The sequence below is a fragment of the Brassica oleracea genome, chromosome C4 (genome assembly GCF_000695525.1).
Source record: "Brassica oleracea var. oleracea cultivar TO1000 chromosome C4, BOL, whole genome shotgun sequence".
Classification (NCBI taxonomy): domain Eukaryota; kingdom Viridiplantae; phylum Streptophyta; class Magnoliopsida; order Brassicales; family Brassicaceae; genus Brassica; species Brassica oleracea.
The window spans coordinates 15,360,232-15,380,710 of NC_027751.1; the positions used below are offsets into that span (position 1 = coordinate 15,360,232).

Sequence of the window (20,479 nt, forward strand, 5' to 3'; positions counted from 1 at the left end):
AAAACAAAGGTGTCCACGTAATAGCGTTTGCGTTTGCGTGATCACTAAACTGACATATAGAGAGAGATCGATGGGGTTTTAAAAAACCACTAGCCTTTGACCCGTGCGTCCGCATGGGTGTCATTTTTATTAAAATGATTAGTTTATATATTATTAATACTGTAGATATATAACTTTTATTCTATTACATATTTGTTTTATATAACGTCTACACATAACATTATTATTTTATATGTTTGTAATTTGAAGTGTTTCTATAAATTTCTTTAATTGTTTGTTTATATGAATCTATTTGTACATTGTAAGAAGTTGGAAGTTAAATTAAAAACAATAGGAACATATATATATATAGTATATATTATATATTATTTGTTATAATGGTGAAGCTCTTATTTTATTTTTCAGATAATTTCAATATTGTAAATCCATTTATGTATATATATATTAGTCTAATGCACCGAAGCTCAATTAACATATTAATAGATCATATTAGTAAAATAATTTATAATTAAATAAATGAGCCAGTGTATACATTAGAATAATCATATTAACATAAGCTTCCAGATTAAATTGCTAAGATAATTTACTAAGTAAATAAATGGGTATGACTTTGTATTTCGGACTCAGTTTGGCTTTAGTTCGATTTGGTTTATTTGAGTTTATAGTTTGTATACATTACATTTTCAATATTATTTAATTATACTATAGATTTATAAACTACATTAATTATTCTTTGTATTCTTAAGATTCAATAGATTTATAAAAACATTTAACATATCTAATCTAATTTATGTTTAATAAAAGGCCTTTTTTAATTTAAGTTGGACATGACCTTGAAATCAGAATCACATATCACAACCTATCTGAGTCCTACATGGTTTATTCTCAAATCCAATTCGACACTAAATTTTCCTTGAACTCACTGTTTCTATCTGAGAGCAGCATCACTTCGTCGTTGATTCTGAGGTTCTTCAACGATTCCATCTCGAAGGCCTCTTTCATGAAGATACATGAAATAGTAACTTAAATAATAAAAGTATTATGTGAATTAATTTGTACAGGTCAACTTTAATTCCAGTGGCACTTTCTGTAAATAATACATGAGGTAAACGGTTATTTCTAAAATGTACTTAAGTTTTTAAAAGAGCAAATGTTTTATATATCCAATTCTTATAGAGCCATTGAAACCAAAGGTCCACTACATTCCATTGATATACTGTTCTGTCAAGCCAAAGGTACTCTGCGTCAATTCCTATCCACCAATCTTTATTTAAATTACAAAAATCCTGATTGGAATCCTGACAGCCCAAATTATAAAAAAAAATGTTCAGCAATCATATAGGATCCTTATATTTCAAGAATAGCTGCTCAAATACAAATTCTCAATGATAATCCTGATTGTAAAGTTACAGACCAGTAGCACAAATGTTGCTCCATAAAAAGAGTCGAAGACCTCGAAAAACTTCAGTCCCTACGGGGAGAACATGTTCCTGCTCCTCCAAATCTCCTAGACGTAAAACCTGTTCATGTTTTACCAAACATCACCAAATAGTACAAACCTGTTAGGGACCAAATGATACACCTGATACTTACATTCGATAATGTAACCTGAAAGTCAGACAATGAAATATGGTGATAAGGTTATAAACAATCAGAAATCCAATGACAAAAAGTAATGGCTTCCCCTGTATCTAGAACTTTTCAGTAGAGTAGATGAGATGTTCCAGAGGAAATGCCAAAACCTGAACAAAACGCAAGGCCGTACCCTAGTAGATAACCTCAAACTCAATTACTACCCTACGATCATACTGTATGCTAAATTTAGCTTAGCTAACTCCAGTGATATAACTATGAAAACCAACCACCATTGTAGACCTAGATTATTTAAGTGAAGATAAATATTATTGGCCTTTAACCTTAGTTTTAACAGTATTACTACTAAGCCCATAACAGAAACCAAAACAAACACAGAATGTCTTTAAAAAAAAACATAATGTCTTTAAAAAAAAAACATAATGTATCCTTTGTCGAGCCTTGTTTCCTCTTTGTATAGTGGATCTCATATGTATGACTTATCCTATGAACCAATCGAAAATCTTTCCCAAATCTTGACTATCTCCTCGCCCTCGTAAAGAAGCATCGATTCTTCCTATTAACCCTAAAAACATCAATCTCAATTGATCCACCATAAAAACCAGAAAAACCTCATAGATCCCATTGAATCTCTCAAAAACATATTGAAAATAGATCAATGTTGGTTTATTGGCATTAAACTATTTGCTAACTCAATTAAATGGAATCTCACCGTTTAGTGAATGGTATCGACGGAGAAGGAAACTCTGTGATTACGATATCATCAGATCACCACCTTCTTCAACAAAGATCTAGACTTTCGGTTCTTAAATCTCCATCTGATTCCACCGCTGTTGACGAAAATTGAGAATCTTCATCATGTAAGTTTTCTTCTAGGGTTTGTCTCGTTTACAACAAAGAAACACACAAGATTAGGTTTGGTCTCGAGTTATTTCAGGTTAAGACGGGTCAAACTTAATTAGCTGATTTTTCAATGATATAAAACGACCGTGTATTAATATTGATCAATGGCAATTCCTTGTAATTATTGAGGAAAAGTTAGGATTAAGTACTAAATGTACTTCTGTTTTAATAGTTTAGATTGTCCATTTATGAGATCCAGGGGATGTCACGTGCCACGTTATTCTATAGTACTGATTATCAAATTTGCATTGGAATTCGTTTTCATAAATGTAGCAGAGATGTCAGATCATCCTAGCTGGATGAAAAATATTTACTAGTGATTCTTTCTTTCAATTTTTTAGAACATTTACCTTTTGGTTTGGTTTTGTTTTCGGTTATGAAACTCGAAAAAACGTTATACAAAAAGAGAGATATGAATTACTATATCACTAGTCCTCATCTGAAAGATTAACCAAACCACCATTTGACTTCCCTTGTTGCAGCTGCTGCTGCTCTTGTTCTTGAACCGACCTTCTTGGATGTGTTGTTGGTGCAGCAGCAGCAGACGTGGGAGCTGGAAATGATCCATATTGCCTTAGATGAGGCGCCGGTCTCCGAGCCAAGTGGGGAGCCGAGGCACGCACTAAATGAGGCGCCGGGCCACGCACTGGTGGAGAAGAAGAAGATGGAGGAGTCACGTTGGAGATTACAGGACGCGGTCTTGGCCTAGGCGTGTTTGAGAGCGGCGAATGCAAAGGAAGACCTTCTGTTATCGCTGAGGGTCGAGGAAGAGGTGTTGATGAATTCGCGTTTGTGTTTGATTGCGAAACAGCTTGCTGAGATGCCAGACTTGGTTGAGGGAAGCGCGCAAGAGGACGTAAATGATTTGGTGTTTGAGGTTCCACTGCTGTGACTGGAGGTGGAGTAGGAGCGGTTGAGTTCACATGCGTGTCTGCTGCCTGTACTGTTTGCTGAGACATCGGACTTGGTTGAGTCGTGGGGCGAGGGAGATGATGAAGAGGACCAGATGAGTTTGGTGTTTGAGGTTCCACTGATGTGACTGAAGGTGGAGTAGGAGCTGTTGAGTTCACATGCGAGTGTGCTTGTACTGTTTGCTGAGTCACCGGACTTGTTTGAGTCGTGGTGGTGCGGCGGGGAAGATGAGGAAGAGGAGCTGATGAGTTTGGGACTGGGTCATTATCCACTGATACGACTGAGGGTCGAGGAGGAGCACTAGTACTCAGTCGTGTGCTTTCTTGTTGAGGTCTCACTCTTGGAGGAGCGGTTGAACTCATCTGTGTGTTTGTTTGTACCGCTTGTTGCTGCTGAGTTGAATGTTGAGAGATCATAGCTGCTAAAAAACAAAGGAAAGAGAAGAGAAGAGAAGAGAGTGTTGTTTTAGATCGATTTGCTTTACTCACAAACACTATTTTAATCTTTTTATTTACCTCTTACAGCTGCAAGATCATTGGATGCACTCCTCTCTGAACATTTAGACACGAAAGCGTTCCCCAAAAGACTGCCCGTTCGAACAAGACCCATACGTGCATCTACCTCCATCACTTTGGCATCGAACTCTTGTGTTTCCTTATCAAACTCGCTCCGTGCTTCAGCCATCTTCCTATCCAGCTCAGCCATTAGCTGTGATGTCTGCTTACAAACAACGAGACAATGAGGAAAGAAAAAAAACGAATATACAGAGAGAATTAGAGGAGGAAACTAACTGCTTCTTCAACGCTCTTCTTTAAGTTCTCTTCTTCTATGCGTATCTTCTCAAGTTCGTACTCATACGGGTCACTAAACAAATGCCTCGGAGGATTCTGTCCCATAGGAAGAGGTGTGCCATGTGAGATGTTAGGAGGCTGAACACCGTTTTCATGAACAGCCTCTGAATGGTTAACTACACAAAGCAACAAACAAGTCTTTTTAAAGTTATAGTAAACTAAACAACAACTATAACTAAAGCATGGTGATAACTAACTATGGGAAGCTGCTCTAAAGGCCATTTGCTCTGAAGAAGATGGCAAAGAACATGTACCTTGAACACCCTGTAAAACAAAACAAAAAAAAAACAAAATCAATTTACCCCACCAACAAAACAAGAATCAGTCTTTATAAAGGAAGGAGGGAGGAAGCAAGTAACCTGATCTGATCTGGCAGGACCATGAATGTCTAACGTAGAGGCAGGGTCTGGGAAAGGAACCACGAACTCTTGGTCCAAAACGATATCAGCATCATGACTTGTTGTTGTTGTCATATAATCTTCAGGAACAGGTAGCATCTCTGCGTCACAAACCTGATCTTCAGCAGCAGAAGTGGTCAAAATCTGAGGAGAAGTACTATATACAATGGCCTCATTCTCCGCCGTCGAAGCCATCATCTACTAGTAGCCGCTGGCATCATCATCAATTCAGATGCATCACTTTCAAACAAATCATAGAAATATTACAAAGAAAGAATCAAACATTAATTCTTTTTTTTTTTAGCAAAACAAAAAAAAAAAAAAACAAGCAAAGGGAGTCAAATTTGGATTTTACATTAAACCCTGCAAAAGTGATTAACTTTCAATTAAAAAACCACTTTACAAACTTTCCCCAAAGTTCATAAATGTCAATTCTAGAAGACTGTTTGATTCCGAAATCTAGGGTTTCTGCAAAACCAAATTCGCCCCTTTTTTTTTTTTTTTTTTTTTTAGAAATAGGAGCTGTCGAAACGGCTTTGCTTTGAAAACACATAACAGAATGTAGATTTGAACAAATGTAAGTGGAAAACAGCAAGTAAGGCCAGGACCCGAACCTTCCTGTGAAGAAGAATCGAGAAAATTAAGCTGAAGCAATCCTTTTTTTTTTTTTTTTTTTTTTAGAAATAGGAGCTGTCGAAACGGCTTTGCTTTGAAAACACATAACAGAATGTAGATTTGAACAAATGTAAGTGGAAAACAGCAAGTAAGGCCAGGACCCGAACCTTCCTGTGAAGAAGAATCGAGAAAATTAAGCTGAAGCAATGAATGACGATTTCAGAGGAATTTTTAAGGTTGTTCCCTCGTGTAACGTGAAGCAACAAGACCTCCTTTTTAGAATCAAGAGTAATTAAGTTCAAGAGACATGGCTCGTTTCCTTTCGCTTGGAGTTTTATTAACTGGGCTCTGAATGTTAAAGTGGCTTAAATCAAAATGGTTAGCCCAGCCCATGATAAATTTTATAACCCTTAATTGCCAAGTTGTGAAGTTGTTAGCTTTGTTTTAGGCCTATGTGGCCTTACTAAGCCTGCAGATTCAGTTAACCGAAGTAAAACTACGGTTCGATTCGGGTTGCGCGAGTCTCATATCTTCTTTTTTTTTTTTTTTAATTTGCTGAATTGAATTGAGTTTCAGGGTTCTTCGGTTCATATTCGAGTGTTTGGATTGCCTCACGGAAAAAATTAGAATCATTTTTTTTTTTTTTTTTTTTTTTTTTTTTTTATTATACCTATATCAACTGATCTAACCGGCCCAAAAAAACAATTAGTACTAAAAATTGACTGGCTACACTATTAAAATCATTGGATAATGTGTTCTAAAAACTGTGAAAAGAATGATATTTTACAAATTTTATTTGGTACTTAGCTAACAAAGATTTGTTATATTGTTTATTTTCGATTGAGCTTGTACTTTGTGTAAAATAGTGTTTATAAATAACCGGTGGAAGATTAATTCTGTTTTTGTTGGTTGGTTGGTTGGTTCTGATAAGAACCGAAGCATTACTTATATGTTGGTCTAGCAAACCAGTCCGGTTTTCTGATTTTGCTTGTTCTTTGTAACAAACATTGGACAGTTTCTTCGTGGCTGGTGAGTGCGAATCGCTGTAGCTCCTCCGCCGCCGCGTCAAAGAAGAATAATGCCTGTGAAATGGTAACCTACTCAAGAATCACTTCTTCTTCTTGAATCTCAATTTAACTAAATCTCCATTCGTTTCTCTAGGGTTTTGTATTGGCAACCAAACCAAGGATCGACAGTAAGCACCCAGATCCTCAACGAGGCCGCCCAGTGCGCGGAGAGCATCAACGGCGTCAAAGAAGGCAGGTGGAAAGCCACTCTCAACTACTACAAACCCATGCTGCGAGACCAGTCCAACCACCCCGACCTCCCCCGCGATTTCCTAGGGATCTCGCTCGCGGACCAGCCCAGCAAGTACTACTTCATCATCAGGTCCCAGAGGATCGTCGTGGAGGCCGACGCCACCATTCAGCTCATCATGGAGAAGCTCCAGTCCTACAAATCCAAAGTCTCCCTCTACTTCGACGGGTTTCAGTATCAGCTCGGTGATTTTCGGTTGAGGGTTGGGAGGGTCGTTCCTGTTCACTCCGAGAGTATCAGAGGCATTGTTATGGAGGTTTGATCCTATTTTGCCCCTTTTCTATTTATATTATAATCCTTGTAAATGGTATTATTTGCATATATTTTTGAGAGAGACCAATAACAAACAATGTTGATGAATCTTGAATTCTATGTGATCTCGATTTGGAGTTTGTGTGTTGTTAAGTTACAACCTGTAACTATTTATTTCAGGTGGAGTATCTTCCTATTTCATCCATGGAGAAGGCCAGAAAAGTGATGGAGGAGTTTGTAGAGATATGGCATGAAGCTCTGTCTAAAAGGTCCTTGTCAGGGAAGTTTGTGAACTCAGAGCTCAACTTTGGGGAGTTTGGACTTGCGGATACCTACACTCCACAGCACACTGGTGTTCAGTACGCTATCGTCATGGCTCACATGATTGCAACGGTTCAACCTGTAGTGAGAGGCTAAAACTATATTACAGCTTCCCGTTGTGATGATGCTAGTGTGTTTCATTGTTCAGTTTTATGATATAACATTGAGAATATGTATTGTTTAGAAGAGTTTAGAACTCATTATCCATGTTCTGTGATCTTAACTTATTAAGCAAAAGGACAAGTCTAAAGAAAGCAAAGTCAAGTCAAAAACAGTACAAGGCTCTCTTGGTTTGTGTTTGTCCAACTCCACATTGCAGAACAATCAGTGGGTTTAAAAAGAAGCAGAAGAATCATAACCAACCCATAAATTGTTCAGTGCCCTGTTACCAAAGATAGCAGGTTCTGCATTTGGTGTCACATGATCATCAGACAAAAGGCTTCTCCTCCCATATCCATATACATACTGTACTTAATCCAAAACAAGATCTGCACCGCCATAGAAATGCATTGTGATCACAGGGAATATCTCAATGGTCTTTGATTTGTAGCAAAGCATGTTGTTGGAGTAGACTGCACAAGTAGCGATCAAAACGTTTTCCACTGCCTCTGTGACTTTGTTGTAGCAGCTCCTGGGCAAGTAAGTGAAAGTGGTACCAGAGTCTTCATAAACACAGTCGTTGAAACAGTCACAGCATTACGTCCAAAGTTTATCTTACTAGTTCCGTTACCGGGAAAGCAGTAAGAGAAAAGACCTAAGAAGCTTTCACCCATCTAAGAGATGAGTGATAAAGATGCCCAACTTAGACCAACAATACCCGAACCGGATGTGATTAACCCTGAGCTGTTGTAGGAAAATCCAATAGTGGTTCCAGGCATCACAGTTTAAGGATTGGCCTGAAGTGGATTTGGGAAGACTATGGTCAGTAGACCCACCAACAAGTGGGATCCTCTCAACCATTTTATAGAACAAATTTGGGAGGAAATTTAAAATATGCCCTCTTAACAATTTTTTTAGAAGGCCCTCTAACATACAAACATGCAATTTATAATCAAACTATTAATTATTAAACAATAATGTCTAGAACAAGCAAAAAATAAAATAAACAAAGATCTTGTAAGTTCCGTTTTCTAAATGTAAACATCAAGATTATAAATTTAAAGATATCTTATCCTTTAAAGATTAATTATGTTAATAAACGTCTGTAGGGTCGTTTAAAATTAGAGTAATAGCTGCATTGGGCGACACTGAACCTACCGATAATTAAATAATTAATTAAATGATAATGCCTTTTTACATTGATATATGAGATAGAAGACGATCATACGTGTCGTCAAAAAACATAGCTATCGTTTTATTAACGTGAATATTCCGCAACATTTATTTTGCGACATATTTGTGCCATACATACAAAGATTGTCGGTATTCATCCAAATGCTTGTAGTAAGCGTAATCCACATATTCTTTGAAGTGGTAATTTTAATATGAATAATATTGTAGAAGGTCTTTTACAACAACAACATCAACAAAAAATTGAATAGAAGGTCGTGACAATAACGGAATGCGATGGGACACCAAAATATAATCAAGAAACACATCATTTATTTAGTATTGCATACATACAATATTGTAAAAATAAAATGAATATAGTGTATTGTATCGGATTCAGTAAGATCTTGGTCTGTATAATTTCACCACGCGCTTATTTGTAGGTTGAACCGGCCTTGCGTTTGTATTTGAATCCTACAAATTATTTTTCAAACATAATATAATTCACTTCGCTCTCATATATAGTAAGGATTTAAATTCAGTAAGTATATATTAAATTTGTAGATTGTACTTTAAATAAAACTTACATCATGAACAGCCACTCGGAGTAGTCTCACTTGGTTTCTCGCCACGGTCCTTACCTAAAAATCATGGAAACAAATATAAAAGAAAGAATGCAATGTCATAAACTAGGAGAGAAACACACACAAAGTAAAATACACGAAATTTAGAAAGTAAGAGTGAATATATAGTATATACCTTTTTGACGACGGTCCAAGTGATATTTTGGGTACACGGAGGAGTGGTAAGTGATCCAACATATCTATAATATTTTCTGCTCCCTATCTTAATCTCCTTTGGATCAATCATTCCTATATTAAACTCTGCCTCGTTTTGATCTGTCATCGCCAACAATTTATTTTCCAACTAACCAAAAAGCAAAGAAGAAAATTGGTTGAAAATAATTATTATAAGAAACTTTAAAAGCTTAATATCATAGTTAGATATGGGATGATTTATACCAAGGTGAGAAACGAGTCTGATCTTCCAATTTTGTAAAGCACTGTGACTACAGCCATACTTCCGTTAATGCTTTCATGAACCATATGTAGTTCCAGAGCAAACCTGCCATTTTTAGAATAAGAAGTGTTACAAAATTCTGTCGAACGTTGGAAACATATTTCTTATTTGATACAAACCGTCATATATACATGTGTTTCAGAATATTGCATATACCTTCTTCCATTGATCGTATGTTCAGAGGGAGAATGCCAATGAAGCTGTAGGAGTTGATATTCAATACCATTGATCTTAATACTTCCTGGCCTTTCTTCAAATCTCAGCTGCGACCAAACAAATAATAGTGAATATATAAAAGTTATGAAATCCAAAAATGAAGAACCAAGAGCGTCTGGCTCCGTGTTTTTCGAGTAGGTAAATGACCCTGCCATGTGGATCGAGGCTAGGGATCAAGGCCCACCATTTAAAAAAAAAATTGATGTTGTTCTCTTTTTACCACTGTAGATGTTTTAAATGCAACATATACATGATTTTCTACGGACCTCTGGGATTAGTCAGATTCGGTTCTAAAAAAAATGAAGGATATATAAATATGTAATATTACCATCATGTCATGGCCTCTATTTTTGAGAGAGACATTGCAAGGTTTGTAGTTTCTAGTAAGCCTTCCAAGATGAGAAACAATTCTAACTCTTTCGTTCATAAGATCAATGGGAGATTGCATCTCTCCTTTTCCGCACATTTTCCATTCCGGTTTCAGTTTCCCCCATTTCTCCGGCCCGTTCTCTACGTTCTGCTCGTAGCTAAATTCACTTTCATCCTCTACACACATCCATCCATCAATCATAGTTAATAGTTTATCAAACATAAAAAGAATAAATGTATAGCTTACCAACTTCTCTTTGAGCATTCGAACATGAAATAAAAGTGACGATGATGGTGAGAAGTATGAATAAAAAGCACTGGATTGATGATTTATCCATCTTTGTTTCTCAGACAAGAGCGAGAGAGATGTATAAGAGAGAGAGATATGAGTTGGATTGATTGTTTTGTTGGATCCACGTTTATAAACTAAAGTATCAACTTGAATGCATAATATATAGAGAGGGTGAGATAATATGTGCATTAGGATTTTGAATAGGTATGTGAAACGTCACGTTAGTCGTCACGTTTTTTCTTCTGGTTCTTTAAGTGCCAACGAGACGATATGTTTGACTATAGTTGAAAGCATGCTTTCGTTTCCCTTTCACATTCTTTTTTTTTATCGCTAGCTCTCACCTTTCCAATAGATTTTTCTTGTGTTCGCTAGACATATTTCCATTTATAACTTATTCGATTTGTCAAGACTATTTTTGTACGAACCGACCAAGTTTATGTAGCGAAGCATTTTCCGAAGAACACTTTTAGATTCAGTTTTCATATTAACGCTTTTATATTATCGTTTACAATTCACGGACATGCATATTATACCATATTTAAATCGTGATCACAACTATATCTTAGTTACTGATTTTTCTTATACAGAATGAAAACATAAACCAGAACACAAGTCACCACAATGTCAATTCAATTATCTTAAATTTCTACATGCCACACTTTAGTTTGTTTATATAATCCAATTGGTAATACGTTACTGTATTTACTTACAAATCAATATTTTGTTTGTGGCAAGTTGACATTAGAATGCATGTTTCACATTGTTTTGGTGGTTACTACATTATGCCCAAAAATATCATAGAATAAATAAAGTAACAAAATCTGAAATCTGAAATTTATTCATATTGCAGAAAGCTTTATTTTAATAAAAGAAAAATTATTCATGCATTAATTTCTTACTACTCTTGTTTAGTAAACCTCTCACATCCATTAAAACGAAAATTTATGCATGTAAGCAAACAAATCGATTTCTAAATATTCAACTAACTCAAATAGTTTCAATATGGTATAATCACGCATAGTCAGTTGGTATGTATAAAATAATATTAACTGTTGTTTTAATTGTTAAAAGAAAAAACTATCCACTATTATTATGAAAAATAAACGTTGGTGGCTCTAAATATATATGCTAGGTGGTTTTAAGCCATCGCTTAGCCCGCTTGTCTTCAGACCATCTGGATTACATTAGTTAATTTTCTTCACTGATTGAGTGAACGAGATGAGTTGAGAATTCTGAATAGTTTATTTCACTTTCTGTCTTTTCGTTCATAGATTTTAATCGGTTTCACATATTTTGCATTTGAATATAATACTCTCATGACAGAAATTGTAGTTATATAATCGATTTCTTTATAGGAGGGTACACTACGCCATGAAAAGGCCAGTTAAAACAAAAAATCAAACGTGTCCTCAATATTACTTCAATGTGAAATCAATATCAGCAAATTAAGTTTCACGTAGCTATACAGTGATGTGAAGAGAACGAAAATTCTCTGGCAGATTGGATAGAAAACATGAAGCAACATCCATATGTCAGATTTATTTCTTTTGTACGACCCAAATGAATGACGAGAAAAACTGCTTGATCTTTGAAGACTATTAGTCCAAATATTGCAATAGTTTAATTAGGGGATAGTTTGTTTGTTGGTCGAATATCATTCTAATTTTATATATTTTACATAGGAAAGAGAAGTTTGGCTTCGCCAAAAGAAAGAGGTCAAAAGAGCAAATTCAAAATTGGCATGTATGATAAGCTACTGCATGACGAAGATCTTTGAATTATCTTATCATGATAGCTGGTGCCTATAAACCCGTTCAATACAAATACATAAGCTGGTCTAATACGAACGACACATGAGGTAGGCTGACTTCGTAGGTTCTTAAAATAATTTAATAAATACGTTTATGACTTTACATGGTCTATGTACTTGTGAAGTAATTTAGCTTTAGTCGTTGAGTATTCTAGAAATGTCCTACAATTGCTTCATGACGACTAAAAGCAAATGAAATATCAGTTGATATAGTCTAAAAATAGAGAGCATAGGGACACTTTGTGCTTCTTCTTTGCAAATAAAAACAAATTGAGTTGGAGGATCAGTTTTTGCTCTTGTTGATGAATTTTGAGGATAAAAGTATCCTTCTTGCAAATGGAGTTGGGAAATTAAAAAGAAAAGAGAGCAAACTAATTAGTTATTGTTTTATTGTTAGAAATAGGTTCATGGATAAGTGGTTTTGATGTTCGGGCATTGAATGGAAATCTAAAGAAACTCATCCAAATGCTGAAAATGAAGATACAATTAAATGGGGGAGCTAAGTTTATAGATTAATGGATTTAGGTTCGAGTGTTAGTTTGAATATACAACAAAAAAATTTGTGACTGGAAATAAAGCTAGTGCAAAAGTTTAATTTATTTTTTATTTATTAATTATTAGGATTTGTGCGAAGCACGGAAAAATTATATTTATCTAATTTAAATTTTATTATTTTCTTATATTTTAAAATGTTTTTTATTTTTATTTGCTGTCATATATATTTTGCGATATTATACTAATTAATTAGTATCATCGATTTTCGTTACAGTTTTTTGTTTAGTTGAAATACGTTTTTATTTTTGTATGCGTCTGACCATTATCCATATACGATAGTATAAACATGACTAATCCATAATCATATATAACGTGATCTTAGTTTTGATGTGGGTTATTTTGAGAATAATTTGCCAAAAATACTAAGAACTTGAACTTGAATGTAAATTTATATCCTAATTTAAGTCAAATGCAAAAATAACTTTAAAAGGTAGTGAATTTTTTTTTTTTGACAAATAAAAGGTAGTGAATTTATAACTACCCTCTTTATTTCATGACTGCATGTTATTTTAGGTTTCTAATGACAAAACAATGAATTGATCTACCTAAAAAAAAAAGAATTGATCTACTAACCATGTATATGAGAATAAACAAGATAAAGTGATATTAACTGAATAATTCTTTATTTATCTCATACATAATTACAAGAGATCTGTCTATATTGTCAGATTTTGTCAGTATAGGTTAGTTCTCATACTTGATCTCTTAATTTATGAGAGTCTGTATATATATAAAGGTAAAAAATCTGCTTTCTTTAATACTCCATATGAGTATCAATAATTCGATTACTCATCTAAATAATATATAACTCGTAGCATAGAACAATGTTAAACTTCTACTTGTGCTTCGTGGATCCACCACCGTATACAAATAACTATAAAGTAAAAGATTTCATCAACGTGAAAAAGATATGGATGAAGTCAAGCAGCAAACTAAAATTACATGAAATAAACAACATAGTCAAAATTACACAAACATACATCTAACAAATTTTGAAAGAACTGACAATTTATTTAAAATAGTAATGAAATGTTTAACAGCTAAATCAATCAAAGTAAATGTCAATAAGTATCAAATCACGTAGAGTTAATAAATTCGATAAACACGATTTCAAGCTATAAAAAAAAGAAAAATGGTAAAGCTCCATCAATGAGTCCTCGATGGAGTTCCAACAAATAAAGAAAAAAAAGATGAAAAGTTCTGAAAACAGAATTTTTAAGAACCCATCAAACATCTAAAACAACACATGTCATTCAATTAATATTTCAAGATATTATAATACTATTATTTTTATCTACTAAAAAAAAAAAATTGTAAAATTATAATACTATTATTTTTATTAGGTTCTTTCAAGATATCAAACTAATGGGTTGTTCTAAGGCAAAGATGATTACATAGAAAAACCTCTTTTTGTGCTCGTATCTCAATCTTAATAGAAGTCATCAATATTAAAAATCTTCAATATTAATTTTGTTTTCCTCATTTTATTTTTTACTTGGTTCATTGTTTTAGTTAAATCAAATTCTTGAATATATTCAAACAATTTTTTTTTGGACAAATCTCCAAAATAGCACATTTCTAAGTTTATATCACAAAAATAGCACTCAAAAACTAAAATGACCAAAATAGCACCTTTCTAAGTTTATCCTTTGAAAATTTTAATTTTTTTATTTTTCAAAATTTGAAATCTTATCCTCAAAACCTCATTTCTCAACTCTAAACCCTAAACCCTAAACTCTCAACCCTAAACCCTAACCCTAAACCCTAAATCCTAAACCCCACCCTTTAACTCTAAACCCTAAGTTTGTGATTTTTGATAAAACTTTAAATGCTATTTTTGTGACTTTTGACCTTGAGTGCTAGTTTGGAAACAAAAACTTGATTTAGTGCTATTTTTGTCTTTTTCTCTTTTTTTTTTGCTTTTACAAATCTAATCTATTAATTTATGATCCTAATTTTATCTACTATTAACAAGTTATAGTAGAACCACTTAAAAATTAGTTAATATATATGTCATATTTGATTATTTACATTAATAATAAACCAACTATAAATTTGAATATATTTTAACTAAAATTTATTATAAAACAAGAAAATAAAAATTTTATACTATTTTATAACTTCTATAATTATATTCTGTATTATATAAAATAGAAGCACTATATGAATTAAATATGAAAAAAATATATTAAATAGGTAAATTATAAATTTTATTTAAATAAATTAACACTCATCATTAAAATGGGTTAAATTCTTAACATATAATCTTTTATATGAAAATAAATTTATTAACATAGGTTAAATTTCTATATCTATAACTATATATTATTTATTTATTTATTTTGAAACTCTCAACAATATATTGTTTAAAACATGTTATTGGAGAACTTTGAAACTTTAGTAATTCATTTAAAATATTAATGAAAAATCAAATTTTGATGATAAATTTATTTCTTTTTTAGTTTTGACAAAATCTGTTGAGAAAATTTAGAAAATATTACCAAAAATTCAAATATTTTTATGAAATAATCTATAAATGTAGTAACAAACAAAATTCAAAATTCATGTAATCTTTCTAACTCAAAAATAGTTGTGTAATTTTCCAAAGTTTTCTTGAAAAAAATATAAAATTTTGAAAATAAATATTCAAAATGATAATATTTCAAATGTTAATAAAGATCAAATCATAGATATTAAAAAATAACTTTTTGAAATGCACTACGAAAAACAAACTATATATACTCTAAAAATTAAAATAATCTAATATTTTGAAATCTTAACTAAGAAAAAAAGAAAACTTAATATCATAACATAAAAAAATATCATATATCAATAAAATTTACTAAAATAATATGATAGATGCTAATATGTATAAAAATTTCTAAAATAATAGGACTATATTATTTAAACAAAACAATATTTTACTTATAAATTCCGTAAAATACTAAAATGATAGATGTTAAAAGTATATTTTTTTAATTATGATAGTCTCTGCCGTGACGTTTTTATTTGTGATCATTAGTGCTCAGCTAAGCGGTCCATTTTTAGGCCGAGTTATTTGCAATTTAAACATACTAGATCTTTTCACCGCGCTACGCACGGTTTGTACTTTTAAAATTTATTAAATTATGTTTTTATTATTATATAATTTGTTTGCTTGAGCTTGTATTTTTGTTTTATTTAAATACTAATTAGTTGTACTTTTAATAAGTTTGAACTAAACAATTCTTTTATTTTTTATTTGCTTCTTCTAACAAATTTAAAAGATAAAGATTTGCACTATATACCACATCTATTTTGATATTATAAAATAGGTATAATAAAACCAAATTGATTTTGATAATTAACACATTAAAGAGGAGTAATACAGTTTTTTGTTATTTATTTTTTCTGTCGTTGCCTCTCCTGACTTTATAAATTGGATGATATATTTTTTTTGTATTTTTTCTATTTCATTTGAAACTTCATATAACTTCATATAAATTGATTTTTTGTTTAAATATTGTATATGGTTAATTCATGTAAGTATTTATATATTTTGGGATTCGTGTTTATGACCAACTTGGTATCTTAAAATCATATAGATATTCTAATTTTTCAATGATCTGTAAGCAACTATAACATCTTTCATTGACTCAAGCACACAAAGAAATATTTCTACTATACCATTGTTCACATTTTTAAAATCAGAAAACTATGATCATTTGATAGTTTTTGGTTTACCTCTTCACTGATCACATTGTTATTAAATATTATTCAGGTTTACTCGCGTTGAGTATTTTGTATAAGTTTAGATGTTTAGTGATTAGTATTCCTAACTATCATATTTTTTGGAAAATTTCATTTAGTTATAATTATTTGTTACGAAATGAATGATAAACTTGAAACTCTAACTTGTATTTTTGTTCTCATAATATTTTCATTAGTGAGGTTTTAGAAAATTTAACTTGTTTTTCGAAAAGATATATTTGAATTTTACATAAAACTAAGAGAAACTTTGTAGGATAACCCTTTTAATTTTATTTTCACAAAATAGCTTCTAAAAAAGAAAGTGACTAAAAGAAATTTTATTGAAGAGTAAATATACCTTTATAACCTTAAAGTTATCTAACCCCGGACTTTGGTTTAGAGTTAAGGGGTGAGGTAAACAAAATTTAAAAATAGAAAAAAATTAAAAATAAAAATAATTTCAAAAAGTATTTTCGAATTTCAAAAGGAAAATTAGGAAAAAAATTAATATTTTTTTTGAAAAAAAGATTCAATATATTTTTATAAAAATTTCGAATTTAAAAACATATAATCGAAAATTATAAGAAAATATATGTATTTTTATTATTATATATATATATATATATATATATATATCAAGGAGTAGAAGTGTCTTATTTTTCTCGTTGAAAACTCTTTTTGTAAGAAAAACTTACAAACATATATTTGGGAGAATCGCCCTAAAACTAATCAATTTATTTTTTTTGTTACACTAATAGAAAAGGTAAAACAAATCAACTTTGCAAGCCTAAGTTCACATTGTCGTTAAGCCGAACATAACAACGAAGTGCATAAACAATTATTTCTAAATTTATTAATAGAGGAATGCATTCTCGCAAATGGTTAAACATGTATATTTCTTCTATTTTTAATAGGTAGTATTATTAATGAATAACATAAGTTTTCAAATTTCAATATCCTAATAATTTTATTCAGTTCAAAATTTTATTTTTCTATTAGATATGAGTTTGAGTTAAGATTTTTGGTAGTGCAGGTTGCACTATTGATAGGAAGCTAATGACTTTGAAGATGATGTGAACCAGCAAGAAGAACATGTGTTAGTAAGGAACTAATGTTTGTATGATTTGTGCGGATGCTAAAATTCAAGATTAATATCGCTGGAGTGTGATCTAAGTATATTGTCCTGTTTTTTTTCATTCAATCCTCGATAACCAAAGAAAAGACATATAAGTAATGGAAAAACGATAAATCATAATAGTATTCCATATATTAAAGCCAACTTGTAGACTGTAGAGTACGAAAACACAACACACATGCTTGTGAAGGGAACACCTCAACTTCACAAATCATCATTCATTACTTCAAAAACAGAGAGCTCAAAAATAGTTTACATAAAGTTCTGCTAGATCCCCTCGTGTTCTTTTGTTACTGCTGCTCCAGTCCCACTTCAAGGTAGATCTAAGCGACACACACTACTTGCCAAGCTTCTCAAATGTATGTGATAGAACAATGATGTATATTTGATGAATAACTGCTCAAACTCCCTCTCTTAGCCTTTACAAACCAGAGTACTAAGCCAATTACAATCTTGCTCTCAATAGAGATGCAAGGCCAAGACTCACCAACTAACTCTTAATAACAATCCTCCCTCTTATTTATACTCTTCTCTTGAAAGTAACTGCTTTCTCTTCTTCTTATTGTGCAGGTACCAGCTCCTTCCCATGTGCCTTGTATCATATCAGTATGATACATCACTGGTCCACTCTCTTCTCCTAGAGACTTAAATGCCCTCTCTCTGCACCTCTAATCTTCCAAGTATACACTAATTTCCGGCTTGTTACGTGTTCACTCCAACAGTCTAGTGCACGGCTACAGAGAATTTCTTGGGATCAAAGCAAGACATACCCCTTCTCCCCAGCTGATTCAGCTGGATAGTTTTGAACTCATAACCCCCAGCCTCAACGATAGCGTAGTTAAACCCATTTTCAGTGGTTAAAGATGAAGAAAAATGGAAATCTCGAGCTTGGCAAAATCTTTCCCGGGACAAAGACCGCTTCCTAAACAAAAAGGAAGGAATGTACCTGGTTTTGGCATGTATCCCTGTAGAATGGACTTGACCATGTTTAGTTACTCTTTTGCAAAATCAACTACAAATCACAAAGACAGTTTAATTGTTGAATGCGCCACAAATCTGTTATATCTACATACCTCCTATCCTGAAGGTCGACATTTCTTTGGATTGATGTAAATCTCAGGATTCAGGTGAACGTACCTGAACAAAGTGAGATATTGCCTTAAAAAACATGAAAAATGAATAAACAAAAGAGTTTGAAGATGATTTACTGTGTTCCATTCAGACTATGAGCATAGACGGACCGTTTATTTGGCCATCAAGTTTTGCTTCCTGGACCATAGAGAGAATGTCTAAACTATTACTCTAAAGTGTCTCATCAATAACCCCATAAAAATGCTCTTTTTATTCAGTAAGAGACTGTGAAATAAAGCATACCAGTTTAAAAACGCCATAAACTTGTTTTGCAATGAGGCGCCTGAAAAAGGTAGTCCATTTTATGTATATGTTTAAGAGTCAAATTTTGGGTATGATGCTCTGTTTTCATCTTTACCTTCTGTAGAATCTGAGGGTGTTCTTGCAGGAAAATGGTAGCCCAAATATTGGTGTTTCCCAATATGTTCGGAGTGGGGCCTCCAATTTTATTTGTTAAGTTTATGATTACCGGAGTGCGGCCCTGCCGCCCCGCTTCTTATTATTAATTTTATAATGGCTGCTTAAGGCACCATAATGGCCGATATATCGCCTAAAATTTTAATTTGTTATTTCATAACTACTCTGTTATCATTGATTCATTATTTTATAGATTTGATCATTTTAATATTTTTACTTTCAAATTTGACGAATAATTTTATCACCATATATATGATTAAATATATTTAAGGAGGCACATATATATATATCTATGTTTAAACTGATAAATTTTATAATTGCTCAGTGATTGTTTATGATTAATTTTTTTATCTTATGTTTTTTTTAAATCTATAAATACACTTACAATCCATTCATTTCATTTCACATTTCTCCAAAATCTTATTCTACAAAAAAAAATGCTTAATCCGATTTTTGTTATTGTAATCGGGTTTTTATCTGTTGCGTTCTATAATTTGCTCGTTGGAGAATTCTCTCCTGAAGAAAATGTGTTTATTTTTATTTTAGTGTTTTATGCATTTGTATTACTTGTAATCGCAATGTTCATCCCTTCACCTCGAATATTTAAATGAAATAATATTACTAATTATGTTATTTATTATTATTTGATTTTAGAAATTCAATGGAAAACGTGGAGAAGCTCCAATTTCTCGCTCTAGACATCACCGGTACCAACTACATTTCATGGGTTACAAATGTTGAACTTCATCTTGAATCTCTTAGTCTATCGCAGACCATTAAAGAGAATAATACTTCAACGCCTCAAGAAAAACCTAAATCGGTGATCTTCCTTAGAAGACACCTTGATGAAAGTATTTATGACTATCTAAAGAGCTATGGAAGTCTCTGAAAGATCGTTTTGATCATCAGAAAGACATAACACTTCCACTTGCTCGGGACGAATGGCAGAGTCTGAGATTCCAAGATTTCGACAAAGTGATGAATTACAATTCAGTTGTGTTAGGAATTGTGGTCAAATTGAGATACTGTGGTGAAACGACCACCGAATCTCAAATGCTTGAGAAGACATACACCACATTCCACAAGAGCCACATCACCCTGCAACAACAGTACAGGTTGCAGGGATATACCAAATTTTCCGAATTGATTGTGGCGCTTCTCATAGCAGAAAAGAACAACGAGCTTCTGATCAAGAACCACATGACTTGTCCAACTGGTTCTAAACCGTTTCCTGAAGCAAACGCAATAGATGCGAAGAAACCACTCAAGGAAAATAAGGCGTTTCGGGGTCGCGGTCGTGGTCGTCAAAACTAA

General features: G+C 32.6%; 4 protein-coding genes and 1 long non-coding RNA gene across 10 annotated transcripts; 2 read left to right on the forward strand and 3 right to left on the reverse strand.

Moving 5' to 3' along the window:
* Positions 1 to 1,249: 1,249 nt before the first annotated feature.
* LOC106339670 lies at positions 1,250 to 2,540 on the reverse strand. The gene is made up of 2 exons (XR_001269194.1): positions 2,306 to 2,540; positions 1,250 to 1,520 (listed from the first exon to the last, which is right to left on the reverse strand). It is a non-coding gene; the product is annotated as an uncharacterized LOC106339670 (long non-coding RNA).
* A 276-nt stretch (positions 2,541 to 2,816) lies between these two features.
* LOC106337044 (helicase protein MOM1) lies at positions 2,817 to 5,563 on the reverse strand. 6 transcript variants are annotated; one of them, XM_013776062.1, is made up of 6 exons: positions 5,440 to 5,563; positions 4,619 to 4,868; positions 4,514 to 4,523; positions 4,200 to 4,375; positions 3,924 to 4,125; positions 2,817 to 3,829 (listed from the first exon to the last, which is right to left on the reverse strand). In XM_013776062.1, exons 2-6 carry the CDS (start codon positions 4,853 to 4,855, stop codon positions 2,925 to 2,927), a joined length of 1,530 nt encoding a protein of 509 aa, XP_013631516.1. In that variant the 5' UTR covers positions 4,856 to 4,868; positions 5,440 to 5,563; the 3' UTR covers positions 2,817 to 2,924. The 6 variants fall into 6 exon arrangements, with proteins under 6 accessions (XP_013631516.1, XP_013631514.1, XP_013631511.1 ...); XM_013776060.1 differs by having other exon boundaries at positions 2,817 to 3,826; positions 4,457 to 4,523; XM_013776057.1 differs by having other exon boundaries at positions 4,457 to 4,523.
* A 677-nt stretch (positions 5,564 to 6,240) lies between these two features.
* LOC106339474 (mediator of RNA polymerase II transcription subunit 20a) lies at positions 6,241 to 7,369 on the forward strand. The gene is made up of 3 exons (XM_013778294.1): positions 6,241 to 6,364; positions 6,434 to 6,845; positions 7,022 to 7,369. Exons 1-3 carry the CDS (start codon positions 6,351 to 6,353, stop codon positions 7,256 to 7,258), a joined length of 663 nt encoding a protein of 220 aa, XP_013633748.1. The 5' UTR covers positions 6,241 to 6,350; the 3' UTR covers positions 7,259 to 7,369.
* Positions 7,370 to 8,746: 1,377 nt separating this feature from the next.
* Positions 8,747 to 10,501, reverse strand: LOC106341227 (alpha carbonic anhydrase 2). The gene is made up of 7 exons (XM_013780035.1): positions 10,344 to 10,501; positions 10,056 to 10,273; positions 9,668 to 9,774; positions 9,454 to 9,556; positions 9,191 to 9,358; positions 9,019 to 9,072; positions 8,747 to 8,905 (listed from the first exon to the last, which is right to left on the reverse strand). Exons 1-7 carry the CDS (start codon positions 10,432 to 10,434, stop codon positions 8,828 to 8,830), a joined length of 819 nt encoding a protein of 272 aa, XP_013635489.1. The 5' UTR covers positions 10,435 to 10,501; the 3' UTR covers positions 8,747 to 8,827.
* Positions 10,502 to 19,826: 9,325 nt separating this feature from the next.
* Positions 19,827 to 20,479, forward strand: LOC106338233. The gene is made up of 2 exons (XM_013777259.1): positions 19,827 to 19,985; positions 20,075 to 20,479. The coding sequence occupies exons 1-2, from the start codon at positions 19,827 to 19,829 to the stop codon at positions 20,477 to 20,479; spliced, it is 564 nt and encodes a 187-aa protein (XP_013632713.1).

What these genes read in the sequence shown, in the direction of transcription:
- LOC106337044 (XM_013776057.1), bottom strand. Translation starts at nt 4,855, where the DNA reads ATGATGGCTTCGACGGCGGAGAATGAGGCCATTGTATATAGTACTTCT. An exon ending in GTCCTGCCAGATCAGATCAG is followed by an intron (nt 4,524 to 4,618) that starts GTTACTTGCTTC and finishes TTTGTTTTACAG; the next exon opens with GGTGTTCAAGGTACATGTTC. An exon ending in TGATCTTGCAGCTGTAAGAG is followed by an intron (nt 3,830 to 3,923) that starts GTAAATAAAAAG and finishes TTTGTTTTTTAG; the next exon opens with CAGCTATGATCTCTCAACAT.
- LOC106339474 (XM_013778294.1), top strand. An exon ending in TCAGAGGCATTGTTATGGAG is followed by an intron (nt 6,846 to 7,021) that starts GTTTGATCCTAT and finishes TATTTATTTCAG; the next exon opens with GTGGAGTATCTTCCTATTTC.
- LOC106341227 (XM_013780035.1), bottom strand. Translation starts at nt 10,434, where the DNA reads ATGGATAAATCATCAATCCAGTGCTTTTTATTCATACTTCTCACCATC. An exon ending in GAATGCTCAAAGAGAAGTTG is followed by an intron (nt 10,274 to 10,343) that starts GTAAGCTATACA and finishes GGATGTGTGTAG; the next exon opens with AGGATGAAAGTGAATTTAGC. An exon ending in ATAGAGGCCATGACATGATG is followed by an intron (nt 9,775 to 10,055) that starts GTAATATTACAT and finishes GTTTGGTCGCAG; the next exon opens with CTGAGATTTGAAGAAAGGCC.
- LOC106338233 (XM_013777259.1), top strand. Translation starts at nt 19,827, where the DNA reads ATGGAAAACGTGGAGAAGCTCCAATTTCTCGCTCTAGACATCACCGGT. An exon ending in CTCAAGAAAAACCTAAATCG is followed by an intron (nt 19,986 to 20,074) that starts GTGATCTTCCTT and finishes TTTGATCATCAG; the next exon opens with AAAGACATAACACTTCCACT.